At 33.7% G+C, this 21,635-nt stretch overlaps 2 protein-coding genes across 4 annotated transcripts in view; one reads left to right on the top strand and one right to left on the bottom strand.

Annotated features, from left to right (window-relative positions):
* Nucleotides 1–11,928, top strand: part of LOC149803208 (protein TBATA-like) — a 58,347-nt gene extending 46,419 nt beyond the window's left edge. For all 3 annotated transcript variants that reach the window (XM_089952832.1, XM_089952833.1, XM_089952831.1), the window contains exons 5-8: nucleotides 961–1,042; nucleotides 2,362–2,530; nucleotides 5,694–5,833; nucleotides 8,953–11,928. In XM_089952832.1, coding sequence (XP_089808958.1) covers nucleotides 961–1,042; nucleotides 2,362–2,530; nucleotides 5,694–5,833; nucleotides 8,953–9,230 — 669 coding nt within the window. In that variant the 3' untranslated portion in view covers nucleotides 9,231–11,928. The remainder of the gene's footprint in view (nucleotides 1–960; nucleotides 1,043–2,361; nucleotides 2,531–5,693; nucleotides 5,834–8,952) is intronic.
* Nucleotides 11,929–12,253: 325 nt separating this feature from the next.
* Nucleotides 12,254–21,635, bottom strand: part of LOC149803207 (tRNA methyltransferase 10 homolog A-like) — a 29,339-nt gene continuing 19,957 nt past the window's right edge. The window contains exons 6-7 of the mRNA XM_089952834.1: nucleotides 20,687–20,792; nucleotides 12,254–13,761 (exon numbers count right to left, since the gene is read on the bottom strand). Of these exons, the coding sequence (XP_089808960.1) occupies nucleotides 13,478–13,761; nucleotides 20,687–20,792 (390 nt within the window). The 3' untranslated portion in view covers nucleotides 12,254–13,477. The remainder of the gene's footprint in view (nucleotides 13,762–20,686; nucleotides 20,793–21,635) is intronic.

Genomic DNA, 21,635 nt, shown 5'->3' with positions numbered 1-21,635 from the left:
ATGAAACAGTTACATAACAAATCATGACATACCTTGAGGAATGGTGAGTGACAACATGACCTAAATGCAAATTCTAACATCAGTGTTGATACTGCATGGATAGACACCATCAATCCACAAGCTAGAATTGCACTGGGTATAAAAAAGAAATAGTAAAGCAAATTCTTATAATGACCTGAAAATCAATTCAGGTTATTAAATATGCATACAAACATCATTCACTTTCTTAAGTAATTCTGGGTTAATTGTACTAACAAGATTTTGTTATAAAAGACCAGCTGTTTAAAAATGGAAAATTGCTGTAATTTCCTGGCAAATTTAACAAGGTGATCTACCTATTCATATGCCCACAAAATTTTAATTGACTACCCCATGTTAAATGGTTTTTACCAAGAAATGTCCAAAAAGTAAAAACAATAGGTACCATATTGAGACACTGCTGCAGTGATCTGAAAAATAAATCAAGTCATCTACCTGTAATTTATGAGCTTGATAAAGTGTCTAAGATTTCATGGCTCCAAGATTAATAGTTTCTGAGTAATCATGCTACAATTGATTTGGGATGGGCATGATGTATAGATGTGTTGATGGATAGTAGCAAAAACAACATGTCCCCTTGGATTATTATAGTGTAGTATAATGACTTTATTGAGTATTTTGCCTTTACTAACTTTCTTCATGCAGAAAGTGCTTTAATCAATTCAGTGGAAAAGTGAAATATACATCACAGAAGCAAGGAAGAAAAGTGTGTTATTTTTAAAAAAAAGTTCTTTCTTCTGTTAAAAGTGATATTCTTATTCAAGCAAAAGATTGCTCTAAATGTTTATTTGGAATTCTTCAAGCAATAAAGTCAATCAAAGAAAAATGTGTCTATAAAGTATGTGGATCGATTTTAGTAGAGATGCCAAACCATGATGATCTGTCCCTCAGTATTTCCTCACAGTTTCCATATCTGTTTAGGTGTTGGCGATGCTGTGCCAAATTCTGCAAACAGAAGACATCAATGCAGTTCAAGCATGGCTTTGTTCAGCTGGGGAGAGAGGTGAGTGACGTAGTCACCATTTCATTATGTTAAGGATATTCTGCTTACTTCAAGAAAATTTGATTAGATCCGACCAATTACACTACAGTCATAAAATTTAACTAATGAAAGTCACCCATCATTAGCTTTGACCAATGAGCTGTAACCACTGCAACACTGAGTGAAAATAATTGTATAATTGCTTGATCAGTCATTCAGGTAGAAGCACTCTGTCCTTTGATGTATCCCATAATTTTATTATCCTTATGTCAACACATAAATAAGTATATTTGTTCTCAGAAAGACAGGTGACAGATAACTGAACATTATATTTGTCTGATGAGAATCATGTGAAAAATAAATGAAGACGTTAGCGAAAATCACGTAATAAAAGGCACATAATTTGTTATTAAAAAAGCAGATGACAAAAATCTACCCAGTATTTGTTTCAAGAAAAGAAGATGGGAATAAATGAACACATTATTTATTCTCAGTAATTCAGAAAACAAATAAAAAACACATTTGTTCTCAGAGAAGCAGATGACACATAGATGAACATATCTGTAGTTAGAGAAGCCAATGACAAACAGATGATGACATTTATATTCAGTGGAGCAGATGATAAAATTAACATTTTTTTTAGTCCTCATAGAGGTAGATGAGAAAATTAACACATTTTTTGTCCTTAGAGGCAGACAATAAAATAAACACATTGTTTTGTTCTCAGAGATATAGATGATAAACACATTTTTTTGTCCACAGAGGCAGATGATAAACACATTTGTTGTCCTCAGAGAGGCAGTTGATACAGTAAACACATTTGTTGTCCTCGGAGAGGCAAATGATAAAATTAATACATTTGTTGTCCTCAGAGAGGCAGGTGATACAGTAAACACATTTGTTGTCCTTAGAGAGGCAGGTGATACAGTAAACAAATTTGTTAACCTCAGAAAGGCAGGTAATACAGTAAACACATTTGTTGTCCTCGTAGAGGCAGATGATACAGTAAACACATTTGTTGTCCTCAGAGAGGCAGGTGATACAGTAAACACATTTGTTGTCCTCAGAGAGACAGGTGATACAGTAAACACATTTGTTGTCCTCAGAAAGGCAGATGATACAGTAAACACATTTGTTGTCCTCAGAGAGGCAGGTGGTACAGTAAACACATTTGTTGTCCTCAGATAGGCAGATGATACAGTAAACACATTTGTTGTCCTCAGAGAGGCAGATGATACAGTAAACACATTTGTTGTCCTCAGAGAGGCAGATGCTTAATGAAGACATTTGTTATTAGAGAAGGAGCAGTACAATATAAATGAACACATTTTCTTTTTTAGAGAAGCAGATAGTGATGGATCTGATCAGAACAGCCATGTCAAGCCAGAGTGATTATTACCAAAGGGATTACCCCACTGAATTCATTGAGAAAGAAAACTTCACAAAACTACCACCAATAAATGTGGCAGGAAAACCAGATGAGAATGACACAGAAAAGAGAGTAGACAGGTATGGAAAGACATTCCCCAAGACAGTTCTTCTAATGGACTTTTGAACAAAGTTTTTCTCTCTACTGTCTTATCCTTTATTCATAATTAGTACCTGTGACATGACAGGTACACATAAAATATTACCACTATTAGACAAGAAAAAGGACTGTCAATGGCACATTGTATACGTATCCCATGTTGTATAGCCTTTTAGGAAGGCACTAGTGGGCCATTATAGGTCTCAATGACTCTGACCTCTTTGTCAAGGTATGCAGTGTTGGAGTACATTGTCACTAAACAGTTTTGTATGACTGACCATGGGAGAAGGTTTAATTAAAGAGACATCCATATTTTATCTCTTTCTCTCTTGTTATTTACAATGGTGCCAGAAATGCATGATTTCATGTTGTACACACAGGGGATAACTCTAGTGCAAACACACACTGGTGTTGCTGGCTGTGTTCAACAGTTTGGCCTACCATGACCATTCAGAGCTCAGTAACAGCCTCTACTGTTCAAAGTTACAAACTGTAATAACATGAGTATGGGGGGGGGGCATGACTGCATGCAATCAGTTCCCATTTTCTCCCCGTGTTCATGCATTTACTAAATTTTTCATAGGGAGCAATTTTGTGTGAAATCTTAATTCATAGTCCACTTCCTCTTCATTAAGATAATATTTGTCATTATTCAGTACATATTATTTAAGGGTCTGTAGACCCCCAAATTTTAGGGGTTTTCATGCATTGTTGGTAGGACTGTAAATGGGTTTAGGGGTTTTTATGTGTTATTGGTAGGACTGTAAATGGGTTATGGGGTTTTCATGCATTGTTGGTAGGACTGTAAATGGGGTAACCATGGAAGACTTTGATTTGCCATGCCAATCGTTATACTTATTCACTTTCTCCATTCTCTGATGAGTTTGAAAATATATACATGTTGATGGTTATGGAGTTTTATTTGAAAGCAGGTGCCTTCAAAAGTGAGAGGTTACATCCTTGATCTTGTTTCTAGCCAAAACCTGTTTAGTACTTCCTTAATTAATAAGCATTTAAATGCAGCATGAACCCACTTTATTGAATTTCATTTGTATACCTTTTTTCATTAAAATTTTAAAATCTGGAGAAAAAAATGACTAAAAGACTTAAATTCCAAGAAACTTGATCCTCACCCTTTTTTCAATGCATGGATGAACAAAAAAGAGCAATTTTCAGTGTTTACTTTTTCTTAAGGTATCTAAGATTCATATCACACTGTTAATTTTGCATACAGCAAGGAAAAAGTAGGTCTTATTCATAATCATGTATATTATCATGTAGTTGGAAGTGTGAGGATTTTCAAAATTTTCCTTCAGGTAGCACTATGCAGTTTCATATATCAACCATGGAGTCCAATAACATTTAGTATAGATTCTTTATTGGGTTGAAAATCCAGAGTTTTAGGAATTTGCACAAGTTGTGGAGAACTTACTGTACAAAAAACATTATTTTCTTCTTAGACTTACCACGATCTTTAGAACCCAAAATCAACAGGTCTTTGTATTAACCTACATGCAGGTCATCCAGTTTTATCAAGGACTTACTCTAGAACAAAAGTTATTTTGCAAAACCCATTTCTTTAAAGCCATGATGACCTTGACCTTTGACCTTTTGTCCCCCAAATCAATAGACCTTATCTGCAAGCCCTCTACATGGTCAAAAACAGAAGTTTGTGCAGAAACACAGCTGTGTGTTTTAGCCACAGGGTCTTTTTAATCCCAAAATCACTAGGCATCTACCTTAATTATACATGCATGTTATCTACAATGTTAAAGACTGCTTCAGTGGCCTAGTGGTTAGAACATCTGCCTCGGTTGTGGGTTTGAACCCTGGCTGAGTCATACCAAAGACTTTTAAAAATGGTACTAGCAGCTGCCTCGCTAGGCACTCAGGATTAAGAGGTTAGTGTTAGGACTGGTAGACCTGGTTTCAGGATAAAGTGACTGAGTGGGACATCATGCTAAGTGTCTGTGGCATAATGGCCCAGTGCTAGATATCACTATAAACTGCCACACTGCAGACATCATAGCGACAGGACTGACATTTTTTCAGCTATGTTAAAAATCCAAATCACACACACACTCTATATAACGTCTAGATCTGAAATCTAGAATGAAAGTTCTTGTGCAGAAACCAGTTTCCTTCTTTTAGTCACAATGACCTTGACCTTGACATCTGACCTTTTGACCCCAAAATAAAGGCTTTTTCCTTACTCCAAGTAAAAGCCATCCACAAAGTTTAGCTCAGTTCTGTTTTGTAGAACTATTGTTTCTGCATGGAAATCATTTTTCTTCTTTCAGTCATAGTAACTTTGACATAATGGCACCAAAATTGATAGGATCTATCTTTAACAAATATGAGCCATTTATAAAGTTTGGTAATGTAAATGGTAGAAAACTCGTTCCCTTAGCAGAAATGAACTTGGGAACAGTCATATTGATGTCATTACTCAGCTGAAATACAATAGGAAACAGACATATGGAGATCACAACTTAGCAAAAATGAACTAGGGAACATACAGATGATGTCATTACTTAGCAGAACTGTACAAGGGAATAGACAGATTGATGTAAATTACTTAGCTGAAATGCACTAGGGAATAGAGAGATGGATGTAAATTACTTAGCTGAAATGCACTAGGGAATAGACATATGGATGTAAATTACTTAGCTGAAATGCACTAGGGAATATACAGATGGATGTAAATTACATAGCTGAAATGCATTAGGGAATAGACAGATGGATGTAAATTACTTAGCTGAAATGCACTAGGGAATAGACAGATGGATGTAAATTACTTAGCTGAAATGCACTAGGGAATAGACAGATGGATGTAAATTACTTAGCTGAAATGCACTAGGGAATATACAGATGTATGTAATAACAATATGCTTTTCCTTGTGGTGGTCATATAAAATCAGAGTAATAGATTAAAAGGTAATATTGATTTATGTGACTTATTTTGGGGTACAAATTTCAACTAAAAGGAAAGGGAGCAGTCATGAAGATTACAAGAAAGCTCGTTTTATAAGTTTTATAAATTATAAATGAAATTTTTTAACAATGTTTAACAACATGCTGAGGAAAAAGGCACTGATCTGAACAATATCACAATATTATTATTTTTTCTTTCTTCTTCTTCAGACTGGTATTACATGAGGGTCCCCCTGAGGTTCCAAGACCACAGTTTTCCCAGAATCCCATGCTGCCACCACAGGCACCAGTACCTCCCCTACAAGCTCCACCTTCCATGACAAAGCCTGTCATAGAAGATAAGGATACTGGTAGGTAGCTCTTTGAAGATACAAAATATTGTTGTAAAGTTGTGAATGTATCACCAAAACATAAATGAAACTGGTCCTACTGAAATGAAATGCCATCTCAAAAACAGTGGCAGGTCAAGCAGCAAAATTATCTAGGTATTAAGATGGCCACGTATGGTGGGAAAACCTTTTACCCTGATCAATGAACTATACCATATCTACTCGCTCATAAGTTGGGTCAAACTTCAAACTGCACATCCCAATATCTGCTATTGCATAATACACAGGCAGATCTGGGTCAATGCAGTTTAATAGGAGCAATCAGTAGAACAAATAGCACAGATATGGATCAGACAGCACATTATGCACTGTTGTTTACAGTTGATCCAACTTATAAGTAAACACTGATGGTCATATATGCATTTATAGCCAGACTGACTGGTCAGTTAGAGCTTTTTGAAAAATATTGATTAGATTCTGGTCTATTAGAGAAAAGAGAAGCATTTTGTATGCTCTTTGTCACTACAGAGATGGATATGGCGGAGCTATTTCCCTACTGAAAAGTTCAAATTTTACCACCCAAATACAGGATCATATTTGTTAAGCCAATATATTTCATAACCAACGATGCATGGTAATGTGTAGCTTACATAGGCTAATGATTCGATTATATATCATATGGCAACTCATTTGTATACATGACCATATTTAGTCTCTGTTGGCGATGTTTTTGCCATATCACTCTTGTCTCCTACTGAATAACAGTTTCAATCTCACAAACAAAAGCGAAATAGGCAAAAATGTCCAAAAGAAACCACATTGTCGGTCATGAAGGTGAATGGTTATGATGAAGAACTCTCACGTTATCATTGGTCCAATCTGTATTTGAGGAGGCAGATTTGGAATTTTTAATAGGCAATTGACTCTGACATCATGAAGTCTGAAACTGATGACTGATGTTACCCTGAATAACATAGGATACACTCCCATCATATGAAGTTAAAAAAACCCAAATAAGCAGTTTAAGAAATGAGAGATACAAGCAGTGACATTCCAATAAATAGCACAATCTAAATACCAAGGTGGGTATAAAGCAAGCTATACTTTTTTGTTGCTGGGGCTGGGGAGGTTCACTGACTAAACTTTTAACTTAGGAGAACCAGTGACATACAAGTAAATTTGCTACTACTGCCACCTCTAAATTATGGCCACCCATGTAAAAAACGTCCCAAAAACAACATGAAAAAGTTGTTCAACTGGATTAATGGTCAAATTAAACTCAGCCTGAATATTGATATGGACTACAGCTTAAACAAGGGTCAGTAAACAAAATGGCCACTTCCTCATTCTCCATTCCATCTCCTCATTTTTCAGATCAGGGTCATATGACTTACCTTAGTTGATAATAAGACTCAGACACTCAATAACGAACATAAATTTTTCCTTGAAATGGATATGACCTATCAAGACTGTATGATACCCAAATCAAATATGACTGACCCCAAGCTTTCATCACATCCAACATAATATGCAGGGTATTGAAGTATCAGTCAACTCAAGATTCCACCATATCATGATATGTTTGGATGAAAAGCTAAAATTCCAAAAGTCACACACACACACACACACACACAGAGCTATATATAATTTCTGTGCTTTTAAAATATAAATGCTCCAAGTACATGTTAAACAAGAAAGACCTATGAGGATGCAAAACAAACACACACACATTTATTTTCCACATTTGTAATCAATATTTTGCAGAAAAGTACAAGAATTAGTGTTGATTTGATAGCAGACTTTGATTCCTTTACAATCCAATCCAAAATCAAATGAAGAAAATAACTGGTACTGAAATCAATTCAGTAGGCTTTAACTTCAAATAAACAGTGCAGTTACAACAGCTTAAATGAATATATCACTTAAATATGTATTTATTATATGCTCGTTTTTGTCTCCTTTAACTTTACATTGTCTGAATCGTGCAATATTTTACGATATTCCAGACCTTCATATTGCACTCATGTGCATGACACATGTGCCCAATAGTAGTATAGTGCATTAGGAACTGCTTTGTAAACAAATCATGTACACTCATGTAGTAGACACTTTACATTTTGGTTGATTAAATTTGTTGCTGAATAAACTAAAGCAGATGTTTCGTGGTCTGCCACATACATGCTACATGTACTTTGCAATATTCCACATTAACTTTTTTAATACAATGTTTCAGATTTACGCTAGTGATAGATGCCAGACAGGTCATAAAATTGCTGGGTCCCTACAAATAACATGCAAGTGACAAGGCATAATTGTGTCTTCTTTAGCTGGTGATAAGAATGGCAAACAAGATACATACAATTTTACATCCTGAATTTCCTCAAAATGTACTTTCTTAGTTTTGCAAATCCCAATTACATGTGCCATGCCATGATTTCTAAAGCTTGATTACACATTTCAAAATTGTACTGTAATTTCAACCACATTTCAAGTGCAATTACATCCTCCTTACTACACTCAAAATGAAATGAACATTAATTATATTCCATAGTGTCATTTTGATAATTACAATTGAAAGACTTCATATTTTTCCCATATTAGGATTTCAGACATTTGTTGTTTCTTGTAGTGTATTTTTGTTTATATAATTAATAATGTTGTTGTTTTGTGTATTTAGTTTGGAGTACGGCATACATTCCTTTACTTTGTTTCTTGTAGTGTATTTTGTTTATATAATCAAGCCTTAGGTAGAATAAGAAAATGAACATATAATGAAAAGGTTACTGCATTTGTACGGGAAAATATGAACTCGTTTTGTTGGATGGATATACTGCACTCCCAAGGTTGTGCAGCATATCCACATGAAAAACTCATTCATATTTTCCCATACAAATGCAGTAACCTATAAATATTGAATGTTTGCTTCTAAAACTTGTACTTCAGTCCTTTACTGATGAACCTCATGGAAAATGTGACATTTGTTACTCAAAACAGGATTTTTTTCAAATGGCAAAAAGATTTTTCTTGAATCAAACAAACTGATGCTTTGTTATATCAGGAATTGTTAAATTCAAGTTCATTACACACTGGTTACTTTTTTCATTTACTCAAGCTTTGACTAATTATTATTCTTATTTCAGAAATGCCAGACTTTGCACCTCCAACAAGTGATGCTTTCAAGAAACCTCAAAGCCGAATGGGACGCTCCCCAACACTTGGTGGAAAAAAATCTCCAGCGAAACCTAATTCTGCCACAAATGCTGGCCGTGATCCTCCTGTAGAACCCAACACCCTTCGGTATACAAAATCTGCACAAGGACGAAAACCAGCTGTTGACCAGATTCCTAAAATAGCACCTGGTCCTGCACCTGTAGATAAATATCAGCTAAATGAAGGGATTAGTGAAAATACGTTTTAAGTAGTTATTCAGCCAGATATTTGGAATAATTTACAAAATTCAGCCATCTTTATTTCTTACTAAAGTATCTACGATTAGTTATAGTTTCAACCAAAGAAAGACAATATCCTGACTAATCGTGGAAAAGTTCTTAAAGTCACTTGAATTGTAATTAATTGCCTTTAAATGAATATCATCTAAGGGTATATTTATATTTGCAGTTGCAGTGTTGCTTGTGGATATTAATGGCTATTTCAATGCAAAAAAGGCTCTTCGGATTTTTTACTCTTTCTTAATACTTTAAACATAAAAATGTGCAAATAAAATAAGTTAAAAATACATAAATAATAAAAATAATAATGACCATGTAGATGAAAGCTGGCTATTATTAATGTAAAAGAATGTTGGACTTGCCTGTGTGGCTTTTTTCTTTGACAAATGCATGTAAAGATTTTCATGGGGAGATAAGCATGTACCAAGAGAAAATGGCTCATTTGAATAAAAACACAATTTCTCAGAAGGAAAAGCAGTAATTTTGGTATTTTGTTAATTTTATGAAGACCAAATGTTGTAATATATCTTTGACAGAATGGATTATGAAGAATATTATTACAATCGTAAAATTTTAAGTTGCTAAAATTTTGTCTTGTTAACTGCCTTGTTTAAGTTCAAAATCTTGAACTCCATATGTGTGACTATTACATTTATTACATTATAGTGTCTCTATATTTATAAATCCTATCTAGTGGTTGCAGTGCAATTCTACATTTTTTCTTTTGAGAATGATTTATCAGTATTATGGAAACACAAGTGCCTGTATAACATAGGCTAGCTATTTTATGTACGTTTATATGTTAACATATTTCAAGTTGTAGCAAAAATATATTCAAATTATTGTAAATTCTTTAAGGGATGATACAAAGTATTTGACCATTAACTCCTTAGTCATTGCCTGGTATAAGATAAAGTGAGCTTGCCTAAGTGACTGCTCAGAAACTATTGAGTAATTTATGAAGGATTACAGAAGGTAATGTGTTACTGTATGAACACATAATATTTAGAGGCTATTAAAGGGTACATGTATAAAACACAAGTGATCATTCCAGTTAATTTATAGTGTATTTCTCTGTGTACATGCATTTGCATTTTCATGGCATGAGGAAAGTAGCTTTATATACAGGGCAACATTGATTATCCAAAACTCAAAAATCTAAATGTTGCTTCATCCAGACCAACACTATGTCCCCTGAAATGTGTCCAAAATATATAAATTCTTATTTGTGTATTGTATAGGTTACTTCCCTTTCTGGCCTGGGATTGCCTCCCCCAAAGTATTTTAGTCTAAGAAAGAACATTTTTCTGACACAATTTAAAAACTGATTAGCCAATCAATTGAAACAAAATTGCATGTTGACAGAAAATAAATGAAACAACAGATCTTTATTTTTAAACAGAAGTGTTAATACCTAACTTTGAATAGATCTCGTTTTCACAACGTACTGGTACTTAACAAAATATAATGGGGAGATAATTTCTCAAAAGAAAGGGACACAACCTACATGATACTAAGTATACTACAGATTGAAAGCCCAAAATTTTGATATGAAAAACTATGACGAGTTTAGATAACTGAGGTTCTGTTGTCTCTTACTGTACATATTTTCAGAAAGCATTGTGATAAATGTTCTGTCTTTGTACTGACTTTGAAAGTTCATCAAGTTTTCTGTGATATATTCTTTTATTATCATTATTTAAAAGTATTGAATCTTTCCAGCAGGAGTGACTGAAACTTTCCCATCATGTTTTGCAATTATTTGGATGTACTTCAGCTGTTATGAACAAACTAGTGTGTAAACTTGGGTTAAACAACAGAATGGTATAATTGCTGTTTTAAAGACAAAGAAATCTAGGTCATTTAATGATGCATGCTGCAAATTTTTTTAGACCAAAGTTTATTTCTTTATCTTGATGAAGATCAGTAGCTTTAAATTATTTAGAAAAATGAGTTTAAAAATAAAAACAAAAAGTACATATCAGAAAATCCTGCTTTTTAGGGATGATGGGCATGTTTGAACATTTCCTGCATGTAAATATTGTCTTGATGTATATAGTTGTAGGGTGAATGAACTGACTTAATGCTCATGTAATGACAGTTTTTGCTCAAATGGTAAAAAAAAAAAAATGGTACAGACAGTTGATCTTTTTTTAAATGCATAGGTTGAATTGTCCACTCATTGTCCTGGTAAATACTGTTGAAAATTTTGCAGTAGCCTCCTGAATCCATATTAAACAATCTGTGTACATTAATATATGCACACAAGTTCAATTTATTGAAGATGAATGTACCCAGAATTTTTAAAAATGTTTACTGGAGATTAAAAAACATGTGAAAACTTTATTTTCTTCTTTCATGGAAAAAGTGTAAATTCATAAATATTTAAGATAGTTTACAGTCTGAAGAGAGAAATAATAAGGTTACATGAAAATAACAGCAGGCACCAATGTGAAATTTCAAACTGCAGGTGTGGACATTCAAACTATTTATGAGGTTCGGGCACTATATAACTAAAATAGCATTTTAAGGTCCTAAAAAGATCTAAATGAAAGTATTTGATGGTTCTAAGTTTTTTGTGTGTATATGTTTTGGATGTAGTAGTATCTTGTATTATAAATTCTATTGATAAATCTTGTATGATGAAATAAACTGTCCTAAATCCAATATTTATCTCTATCAATTATATTAAAACTGTTTTTTGATTTGTTATTGGATTGGACTTCTTCCTGCAAATCTTTCCTATCCATATATTTTGCTATCTGGCTAATGCTGATGTTTCCATGGAGAGGCATTAGGGTACATGATGGTTGTGTGCATGTGTCTGTTCACATGTGTATTTGAAAGTGTATGTATGACACCCACTGAATGAGTTCACATGTAATTCTAAGATGTTTTCCATATACTGTGTTCCTTCCTATAATAATTAAGCATCTTAAAAAGTCTATCAGGACTTAGTACTGTACAACCAAATTAAACAACAAAAATATAATATTTTCCATTTCATTTATTACTTGTGTATTGGTAATTGTTTCTATTCTGAATGAAAATTATTTAGGTAAATGTCAATGCTAATCAATACAAGAAGAATGAATTATTCTCCACCTTTTCCTTCTATGAAAGCATCTTTACATATGTAGAATGTATATGTCTTCACTATCTAGGTGACAACATAAGGATTTTGCATAATTATTCCTCTAGAATCACAGAGAACAAGCCAAATGTTTTTATTTAACCCTTTTCTAGAAATATCTACTTTTAAGGTCGATTAAAATGGAACAACTTGTTCTCAACACATTAAGAAATAACTTGTCAAAAGTACATTAGCTGAATCTGTCTATACACAGGATGAAACAACTTGTCAAAAGTACATCAGCTGCATCCATATATACACATATACACTTGAAGAAATAACTTGTCAAATGTACATTAGCTGAATCAGTTTATTTATATTCAGATTTTTGTGTAGATATTGACTGTGAACATATGTCTCAAATTTTTTTTATAAAATATTTTATTTTTTCTCTGGGTGTACAAATTAATGAAACAAATATTTCTACAGATGGTCTTAAAATAATTAAAGAGTATAAAAGAAAAAGAATAGACGTTTACAAAAAACTCCTGACAAATGCTGTTACTTTTCTGAAACTTTTGACACTTAAAAAAAACAGATTTGGTTTGCTGTAGTATTGTCACTGTAGAAAAAGGACATGTGGAGTGAGACAGGTCATTTTGACTGACACAAATAGGAGAGACATCATTTTTCTACTGATGGCAAAAATATTTCTAGAGTCATCGTGACCAAGTCGCACAAAGTTCCCATGTATACAGCAAATCATCAGAACTAAGATGTGAACGTATCTAATGTCAAGAAACCCTCACTAAATTCTTGCAATATAAACTTATTTCTTCAAGATTTGTCCAGAATGATTTTAAGAAAATCTCAACCCATCTGAAAAGTCCATATTCATAGTTGCCCATGTCAAATAGTTCCTGCATAAAATTATAATACTAGAAGTATACTACAAGCTCTCTAGCCCTTTTGCGTTTGATTAGTGAGTATTTACTCTAAGGCCATCTACTTTTTGATGTTTTTTTATTTATTCTCTGTTCTATTTTTTGAAGAGTTCTTATCATAAATTATTTCAGTCACCTCTGAGCTGATTCTTTTCTCTACAGAATCATTTACTGTCTGTTCCACACTATCCTTCCTCTGTCATGAAATATTCTCATCACACTGCAAGTCATTTTTCACTTCTTTCGAACAAACAGTCGTTTTCTGTCTGGAACCACCTTGCTCTTCTTCTGTAATATTTTCCCACACAGCAAAGCCTTGAGAGTCCTCACACACTTTACCAACATAACTCTTTGTAGCAGTATTGGTTATCTGGTCCATAGGTGTTGCATCCTTAATTACGCCTCCTTTCCTTGGAGGTATCACACTCATAAAGGCCTTTCCCCAGTCCTTTGTTTCAGTGAATCGTAGTAAAATCTCAAACACTAAAATGAAAAAATAATTTCTGAAAATACCTGAAAACAAACAAAAGCAAAATAATATGTCTCAAACCTCTCGAACTCATGGAAAAAATTTAATAAAATATTCTTGAGGTCTTTTGCCAGACTAAAGTTAAATATTCACTACTTTTACTACTAAAGCAAGATGGCCTGGGTCTGCAAGACAAGCCCATGATCAAAACAATGGTGCAAACAGTGGAGGATGAACTCAAAATGAACCACTGACCCACAAGAAGCTACTGGCAAGCTTTCTCACATAGGCTCACTGGTGGAGCCAAGACTCAAAACATGCAGATATAGGTGAGATGTGTCAGTGGTCTTTAAAGAAAAAATGTCTAAGATCATTCAGCCACCTGGGGCCCCTTTTCTCATTTGTAACCGAATGCCTTACAGCAAGCTGTAGCATGATACTTGGTGGGCCTGATCATACACACCATACTTTAACATAAATGTATTAATAACTGTAGTTTGGTGTAAATCACTGGCAACCCCAGACATGTATTGATACTCTTAGTTACATGTTTGTGCATGGATACACTTAGTTACATGTTCATCCATGGATACTGTTAGTTACATGTTCATGCATGGATACACTTAGTTACATGTTCATGCATGGATACACTTAGTTACATGTTCATGCATGGATACACTTAGTTACATGTTCATGCATGGATACTCTTAGTTACATGTTCATCCATGGATACTGTTAGTTACATGTTCATGCATGGATACACTTAGTTACGTGTTCATGCATGGATACTGTTAGTTACATGTTCATGCATGGATACACTTAGTTACATGTTCATGCATGGATACTCTTAGTTACATGTTCATGCATGGATACTCTTAGTTACATTTTCATGCATGGATACTGTTAGTTACATGTTCATGCATGGATACAGTTAGTTACATTACATGTTCATGCATGGATACTGTTAGTTACATTACATGTTCACGCATGGATACTGTTAGTTACATGTTCATGCATGGATACTGTTAGTTACATGTTCATGCATGGATAAACTTAGTTACATGTTCATTTACCAGAATGTATCAAATGTTAACAAGGTTCTTAACAGATTTAAAACTGCAAAGTCATCTTACGCTCTATCTTAAAATCTCAAGAGTCACAACCAAAATCTCAAGAATAATTTAGTTTTGAGCATAGCTGGGATTGTTCCTTATTCATGGAGCTTACTGATGTTAAAGATTTCTTACAACTTAGGAGATTAATTCTCTTTCTCAAAATTTTCAATGACCTTTCTGTTTTCTTTAGAGTCTGAAGGGTTTGGAATGATTATCACAGGACTGGCAGGTAATTTCTGAGACTGAGTCAGAAAAGAAACTAAACTTCTATGAGCCACTGCTATTGATTTTTTTAAAATGAGCTAGTGTGTGACAATTCAATGACAAAGGAAGAGGTGTACATCTTGTAGTTCACTGCAAAGATTTAAAAAATAAAATCCACAAGCAGTATTAGTTTCCTTCACAAGATCACTGGCTGCTGACCACTCATAACATTAATTGTGATTATTAAGTATCACATGTAACAGGCTCTCAATAGTTTTTGTGATCCAGATATTCCCCTAAAGTCAAAATACCTACTGCTGAATAATTTTTTAGTCAATCTCTCATTTTCATCTCATCTGTGCCAAAGGTCAGACAACTTTATTAAAAGATTTGAAAGCCATTACCATCTTTGATCCCTTTATTACTTTTAACACCATCATAAAACATCTTGAATTAACCACAGACTTTCCATATTACAACAGCAAGGTACTCAGCAGTTTGTTGTGTACATGTAAGCCTTCATAATCTGATTACTCAGCCACACATCACTGCACTGTTATAATATTTCTGGTAGCATTTCCAGTTTCTCAATAGATTTTCTAATGTTGGATAGAATGCCCAAATTTACTGATTGTTTGGCTTTAAGAATAATAATAATAATAATAATAATAATAATTTTAAAATTTTCAAGTGGCAGAGTAAAATTCAACTACAAAATGGACACAACTGACAAACAAGTTCAGATGACTGATGGCTAACTTGACATGCAGGACAAAGGACAAAAAAGTTAACCAAAAAACTTAACCATAATAATCTTGTTTTCTCAGTTGTTTAGAGACTACAGAGATGTGAATTCTTATCTATCGGTCTTGTAAAAACCCTAAAACTGAATGACTGCCCTAGGGTCTGTACATACATGATTTCATACTGATAATAGACTTGACAATAATAAGCCCCTCACACCATGGCATATGCTGCTTAACAATGTGGCAGTCTGTAAGCATAGATCAATGTGGCAGTCTGCTAGCACAGATCAATGAGGCAGTATGTTAGCATAGATCAATGTGGCAGTCTGTTAGCACAGATCAATGTGGCAATCTATTAGCATAGATCAATATGGAAGTCTTTTAGCGCAGATCAATGTGGCAGTCTGTTAGCACAGATCAATGTGGCAGTCTGATAGCACGGAACAATGTGGCAATCTGTTAGCACAGATCAATGCAGCAGTATTTTAGCACAGATCAATGTGGAAGTCTGTTAGCACAGATCAAGGTGGCAGTCTGTTAGTACAGATCAATGTGACAATCTGCTAGCACAGATCAATGTGGCAGTCTGTTAGCACAGATCAATGTGACAGCCTGTTAGCATAGATCACAACTTTAGAACAATCTATGTGTAGCCTAGGCCCAAATTCCAATGAAGAAAGATACTAGTAGCAAAAGCTAACCTTTAATTTTTTTCCAAAATGGTTGAGGACCTGATTAATTAGAAATTTTACTGTCTGACTTAACTGGAACTTCCTGTCATTTAGGTGTTATGATGATATCTTCTTGTCAAAAAATAAATAATTTGTAAAACAGAAGAGTATCATAAAATACTGTTGCTGGGTGAAATTCTATTGGATAGTTTTCTGACAGAAAATATCATTTTAAGAAATAATAATCTGATATAAAACTAATGAAGCATGAAAGGATGATACTAAAACTTAATCAACTACTTATCCTGAACTGAAAATGACACATTCACTTGTACATTAATAATTATGTATATCAATGTTTTCGTTTTTGGAACAACATTTTATCTCCCCATTAAATGTTTTTATATTAAATATCACAAATACCTGTCTGTCACTCACAAAATAATGTCTGACAACAAATACCTGTCTGTCACTCACAAAATAATGTTTGACAGCCATTAGAATTTCTGGATACCTGATTATATTTTATATCCTTCATTTTTTTCTCTTATCACAAATTGTGTGACTTTCAGAATTTGCTCCTTTCCCAATGCAGACACATTGAAACTCCCAAAAGTGGCCTTTCTACATAGGTGCCCTTTGTACAAGGTCATATCTTTCAAAATTGCTTTTTAAACAAATATCACACTCTGAATATTATTATTATTATTATTATTATTATTATTATTATTATATTATCAATTTATGTAAACAATTGAACATAATCAAAAAATACATGTATACTGTTCTCTCCCAAAGTTTGTTTCACACAAGATTACTATATCCTGCTCACTTTAATCCATCCTGTAAATTAAATAATCACTGACTCTTAAAATATTCCGTGTTCTTAATTTTTGTGTGCATCATAACAAAACATTACTTTAACTACTGACTGACAGCTTAAATATGACCGTAAAACAGAACTAACTCTTTTGTCAGCCAGCTTGTATAAATTAGGCATGGAAACAGCTTGTTTAAATCAGGCATGAAAACAGCTTGTATAAATTAGGCATGGAAACAGCTTGTATAAATTATGCATGGAAACAGATGTATAAATTATGCATGGAAACAGCTTGTATTAATTAGGGATGGAAACAGCTTGTTTAAATTAGACATGGAAACAGCTTGTATAAATTAGGCATGGAACCAGCTTGTTTAAATTAGGCATGGAAACAGCTTGTATAAATCAGGTATGGAAACAACTGTTCATGCTTCAAAAATTATATCTAGACTAGCTAGTTGCTTAACTCACTGAGATAAAAATACAACTTATGCAAGAAGCCTAAGATGAACAGGAAATCAACAAAAGCACTGTTCTTTGTGACCCCGAACCAAAATTGACTGCCTTTACAAACAATTGTTAAATACTGCATGACCCTTGATCCTAATGAAAAGGAATGCAACTCACATCTTTTCTCAAGGAAGAACTTTTGTCATCAGAGACAACTTTACTTCACAAGGCATATTAATGAATGACTGAAATATACCTGTCACACTAGCACAAAAAGTGACTTCCATTTCTGCTTTGATAATGCAACTACTATTCCCAGTATCCAGTAAACAAACTTCTTTGACTCTCCACCCTAATGACATCTTTGAGTTACACTGCCAACATGACTGGAGTACAGTGAGTACATGTGAGATAAGAAATGTCTGCACATTGATTCATGTGATATTCATTTATGTAAACAATTTCTTCCTCATGAAGCAAATGTTTAGTTTTGCATACAATGAGTGGCCACGGTCGATAAACTCCAGCAAGTGCTTAAAGCAGTGAGAAACCATTATTTGGTTAGGAAACACCTGGCTGCTGAGTGCAGAAGCAGGTGACCATTATATACATAATATCTATGTAGGAAATTTGCCAGGAGTAAATAAGAATGGCCACCGAGACCAGATGTCTGCCAGATAAAGGTGACTATTCAGACAGGTTTGACTGTATATGTACAGGTTGAGATCACAGAAATTCTTTTAAGTGTTTGGGGTCCAGGGCATGAAATGACCTCACAGTAGATGTACATGCCACTATAACCTTTCAGATGTGTGGAAAAAATGTGCCCAGTATCTTAGGTCGCTAAGAAATTTCATTTTACTGTTCATGTCCTGTGATGAATGGTTTCTCATATCCCTCAATGTTTGTATCATTTTAGTTGTTATATATGTAATTATTTAATATGATATACTTCACATGTAATAACATATTAATATCTTCTTGTGTTCCAATGTTTTTATAAAAAAGAGTTGCCCTCTTAATTGTTGTAATTGTCTCATTATTATAAGTGCCCAATGTTGGCTTTTATCATAAATTTCAACATTCTTCAAATCAAAATAAAATTTGGACGGAAGGAAATGCATTGTTAAAAAAAGCTATCTGACATAAACTGTTCTTTGAAATAATCAAGATGTTAATTGTAAACGATGTTCAAATGTTCAATTTAGATTTAAGAGGCGCCACTCCCTTAATTCAGTCAACAAAGTCACTCATAATTCCATTCTTTTTCAGGAATTCTCCTAGAGGAGTAATGTGATACGTGCAACAAATTCCATTAGCAACTAATCTAATAACAACAACATTTGCACATGACATACAAATTAATTTGAGGTGGAATGAAGAAAGGCATGCCAGCTTTTTTTAAAGTGGATCTGAGAAGAAAAAGTGCGCATTAGATAGAAGTAGGACTTTGATGAATACTCGTGAACAGCTGGTATCTTGAAGGTAGCTAGTCAGCACTCATCTACTTGTGGTTATAATTTCAATGAAAACCAAACCTACAATAACACAGAGTGATCCTATAACTTATGAGAATGAGGGAACCAGTGCAAAAAAACTTTCAGTTTCAAACAGTTCATACGTACACAAGTTAAATTTACTATCAAACCATATTGTACAATCAAATGCATGTACACTTGTTGACTTGTAAGGCTGTATATATATTTTGTGTCAAATTTCACCAACACTGATGACACCTGTGGAGTAGGACTACTTATCTAACTTGGACAGGACCAAGGTCGGATGCAGGGGTTATAGATATAATGATTGTTCTATTGGTTCTTATTTAAAATTGAAATGACATCTCTATTATTTAAGTATTCAAATTCAAAACATTCATGGAAAAATTATAAGGATGTTATGGGAAAGAAGTAATATGAAATAATTATAGACAAACTGTATACTGTCTTCCCTTCAGGTTACTGCGAAGGAATTTATGCTAATAACCAAGTACATGTGTGTTTATACATGTAGGTCCTTCAGCACATGAACTGAACATCCATACAAATGTTATATACATGTTATTTGTGGTGTGTTTCTTTTAATGCAGTGTAAATGCCTTAACTGGCATCTTTTTATAACATAAACTTGCTGACATTCCTTGCAATTAGAAAATTTGCTACCAAGAGACACTTTTGACATTTTCTTCAATGAATAAAGCAGCTAACCATTCATGATTATTAAAGATAAGTCTGATCATGGTAAATAATGAAATACTTGGTATAGCTAAATTGATCTAACTGGCCTACAAGTAAGCTACTCATCTCACCCACGATCATGAAGCTGGACTTGTTATTACTGGTTCACAATAAAACAATTTCACATACAATATAGGCTGAGCTAATCTATTTGACTTTTTTGCATTGTGGATGTTTTTTGTTCTATCTCTTGGTAGGGAACAATTTCCATGTCCAACTGAAAATATCTACCCTGCTTCACAAAACAGTCAGTACTGCCTCACATGAATGAGATAGTAATGACCTTTTGGACAATCTTTTTGAAGATTCTGTAGGGCACTCTTTCTTGAATAATAAAATGGGGTCATTAATTATAATTCTGTAAGGCAATTCATTTTGTAATTGATCTAGAAGATACTACAGCTCAGGTGAAAAGGAACATAAAATAATATATTTGGAATTAATCAGGACACAATAACATTAATTACAGCTACATTCTAGCTAAAAATCTCATAATCTAATTAAAAACTATATTGTTCTTAACACAAGCAAAGATGACTTGAATGCAAACAGATTCCAATCTCTTTAACATTTGTGCTGGTATCTTGGTATATTATCTAAACATTATATAAAATAAATTTTAAATGAGGATTTGATTGGTTTATGGTAAAACTGAAGAACAAAAAATAAAATGAATCATACAAACAACAAATTTACCATGGTTTACAGTGAGGACTTTTCTGGTTTTCAGGTCCATAAACTGGGAAATGGGCAGCTGTGCATGAGCTATGTGTTTCTCTTCTGCAAGTCGGTGACATAGTCCCTGAAAGAGAAAGAAGTTGCAATAATAAATACCAAAAAATTCAGCAATATCCACAGCCTTTTCTTCCCCAACAACTCCCAGTAGTGACCATAACCTTTAACATTACGGTAGTGACCATGACCTTTGACCTTACTGCCAAATGATTTTATTCAATAATACCTGCCTACCAATTCTTGAAAGATCTCAGTTTTATGAGACACCCTTAATGCATGGATCAAATTTGGTACTTAGTGTGATGACCTCTACTGAGTGACAACCTGTCTAGCAAGACTACCATAATTACCATATGTTTTGGACACCATTTGCTTTGGACACCGTTTTTTGGGGGAAAATATAATATTTAAATGCCTTGTAAGTTTTTGGACGCTGCTTTGCTATAATTTTTTCTACAATTTATGTTTTCGGACACAATCTAAGAAGATCTGCTGCAGCATTTTAATGAAAAATTCACAGCGTGTTTGTTGTTAATTTAACTGATACAAAGTTCGCTTCATTTGGTCACCAATTATTTAATGTGATCATGAACTTCCATGAACTAATTTAATTTTAAATTCTTAATCGTATGTATGTATGTATGTATGTATGTATGTACAGATAGATTGATAAACATTTTTATATTAAGTCATACACAATAAATAGCAATATCAAAGAATGAAATGAAATATGATTTCATGCTGTAATATATTTAAATATATTATTCAATTTCAAGTAGCTTGTCCATAGCCTTTTTTAGGGCCTCTGGCGAAAAGCCCTCAAATTCTTTATAACTATCATTGTCCATAATGTTTAACTGTTTGTCATTTCTTATCAGTGCGTTTTCACTTCCACTCAGACTGACACTGA

The sequence above is a fragment of the Sinohyriopsis cumingii genome, chromosome 3 (genome assembly GCF_028554795.1).
Source record: "Sinohyriopsis cumingii isolate HCF-2022 chromosome 3, ASM2855479v2, whole genome shotgun sequence".
Taxonomy (NCBI): Eukaryota; Metazoa; Mollusca; class Bivalvia; order Unionida; family Unionidae; genus Sinohyriopsis; species Sinohyriopsis cumingii.
The sequence above is the reverse complement of the archived record's forward strand: the minus strand, read 5'-3'. Positions and strand labels throughout refer to the sequence as shown.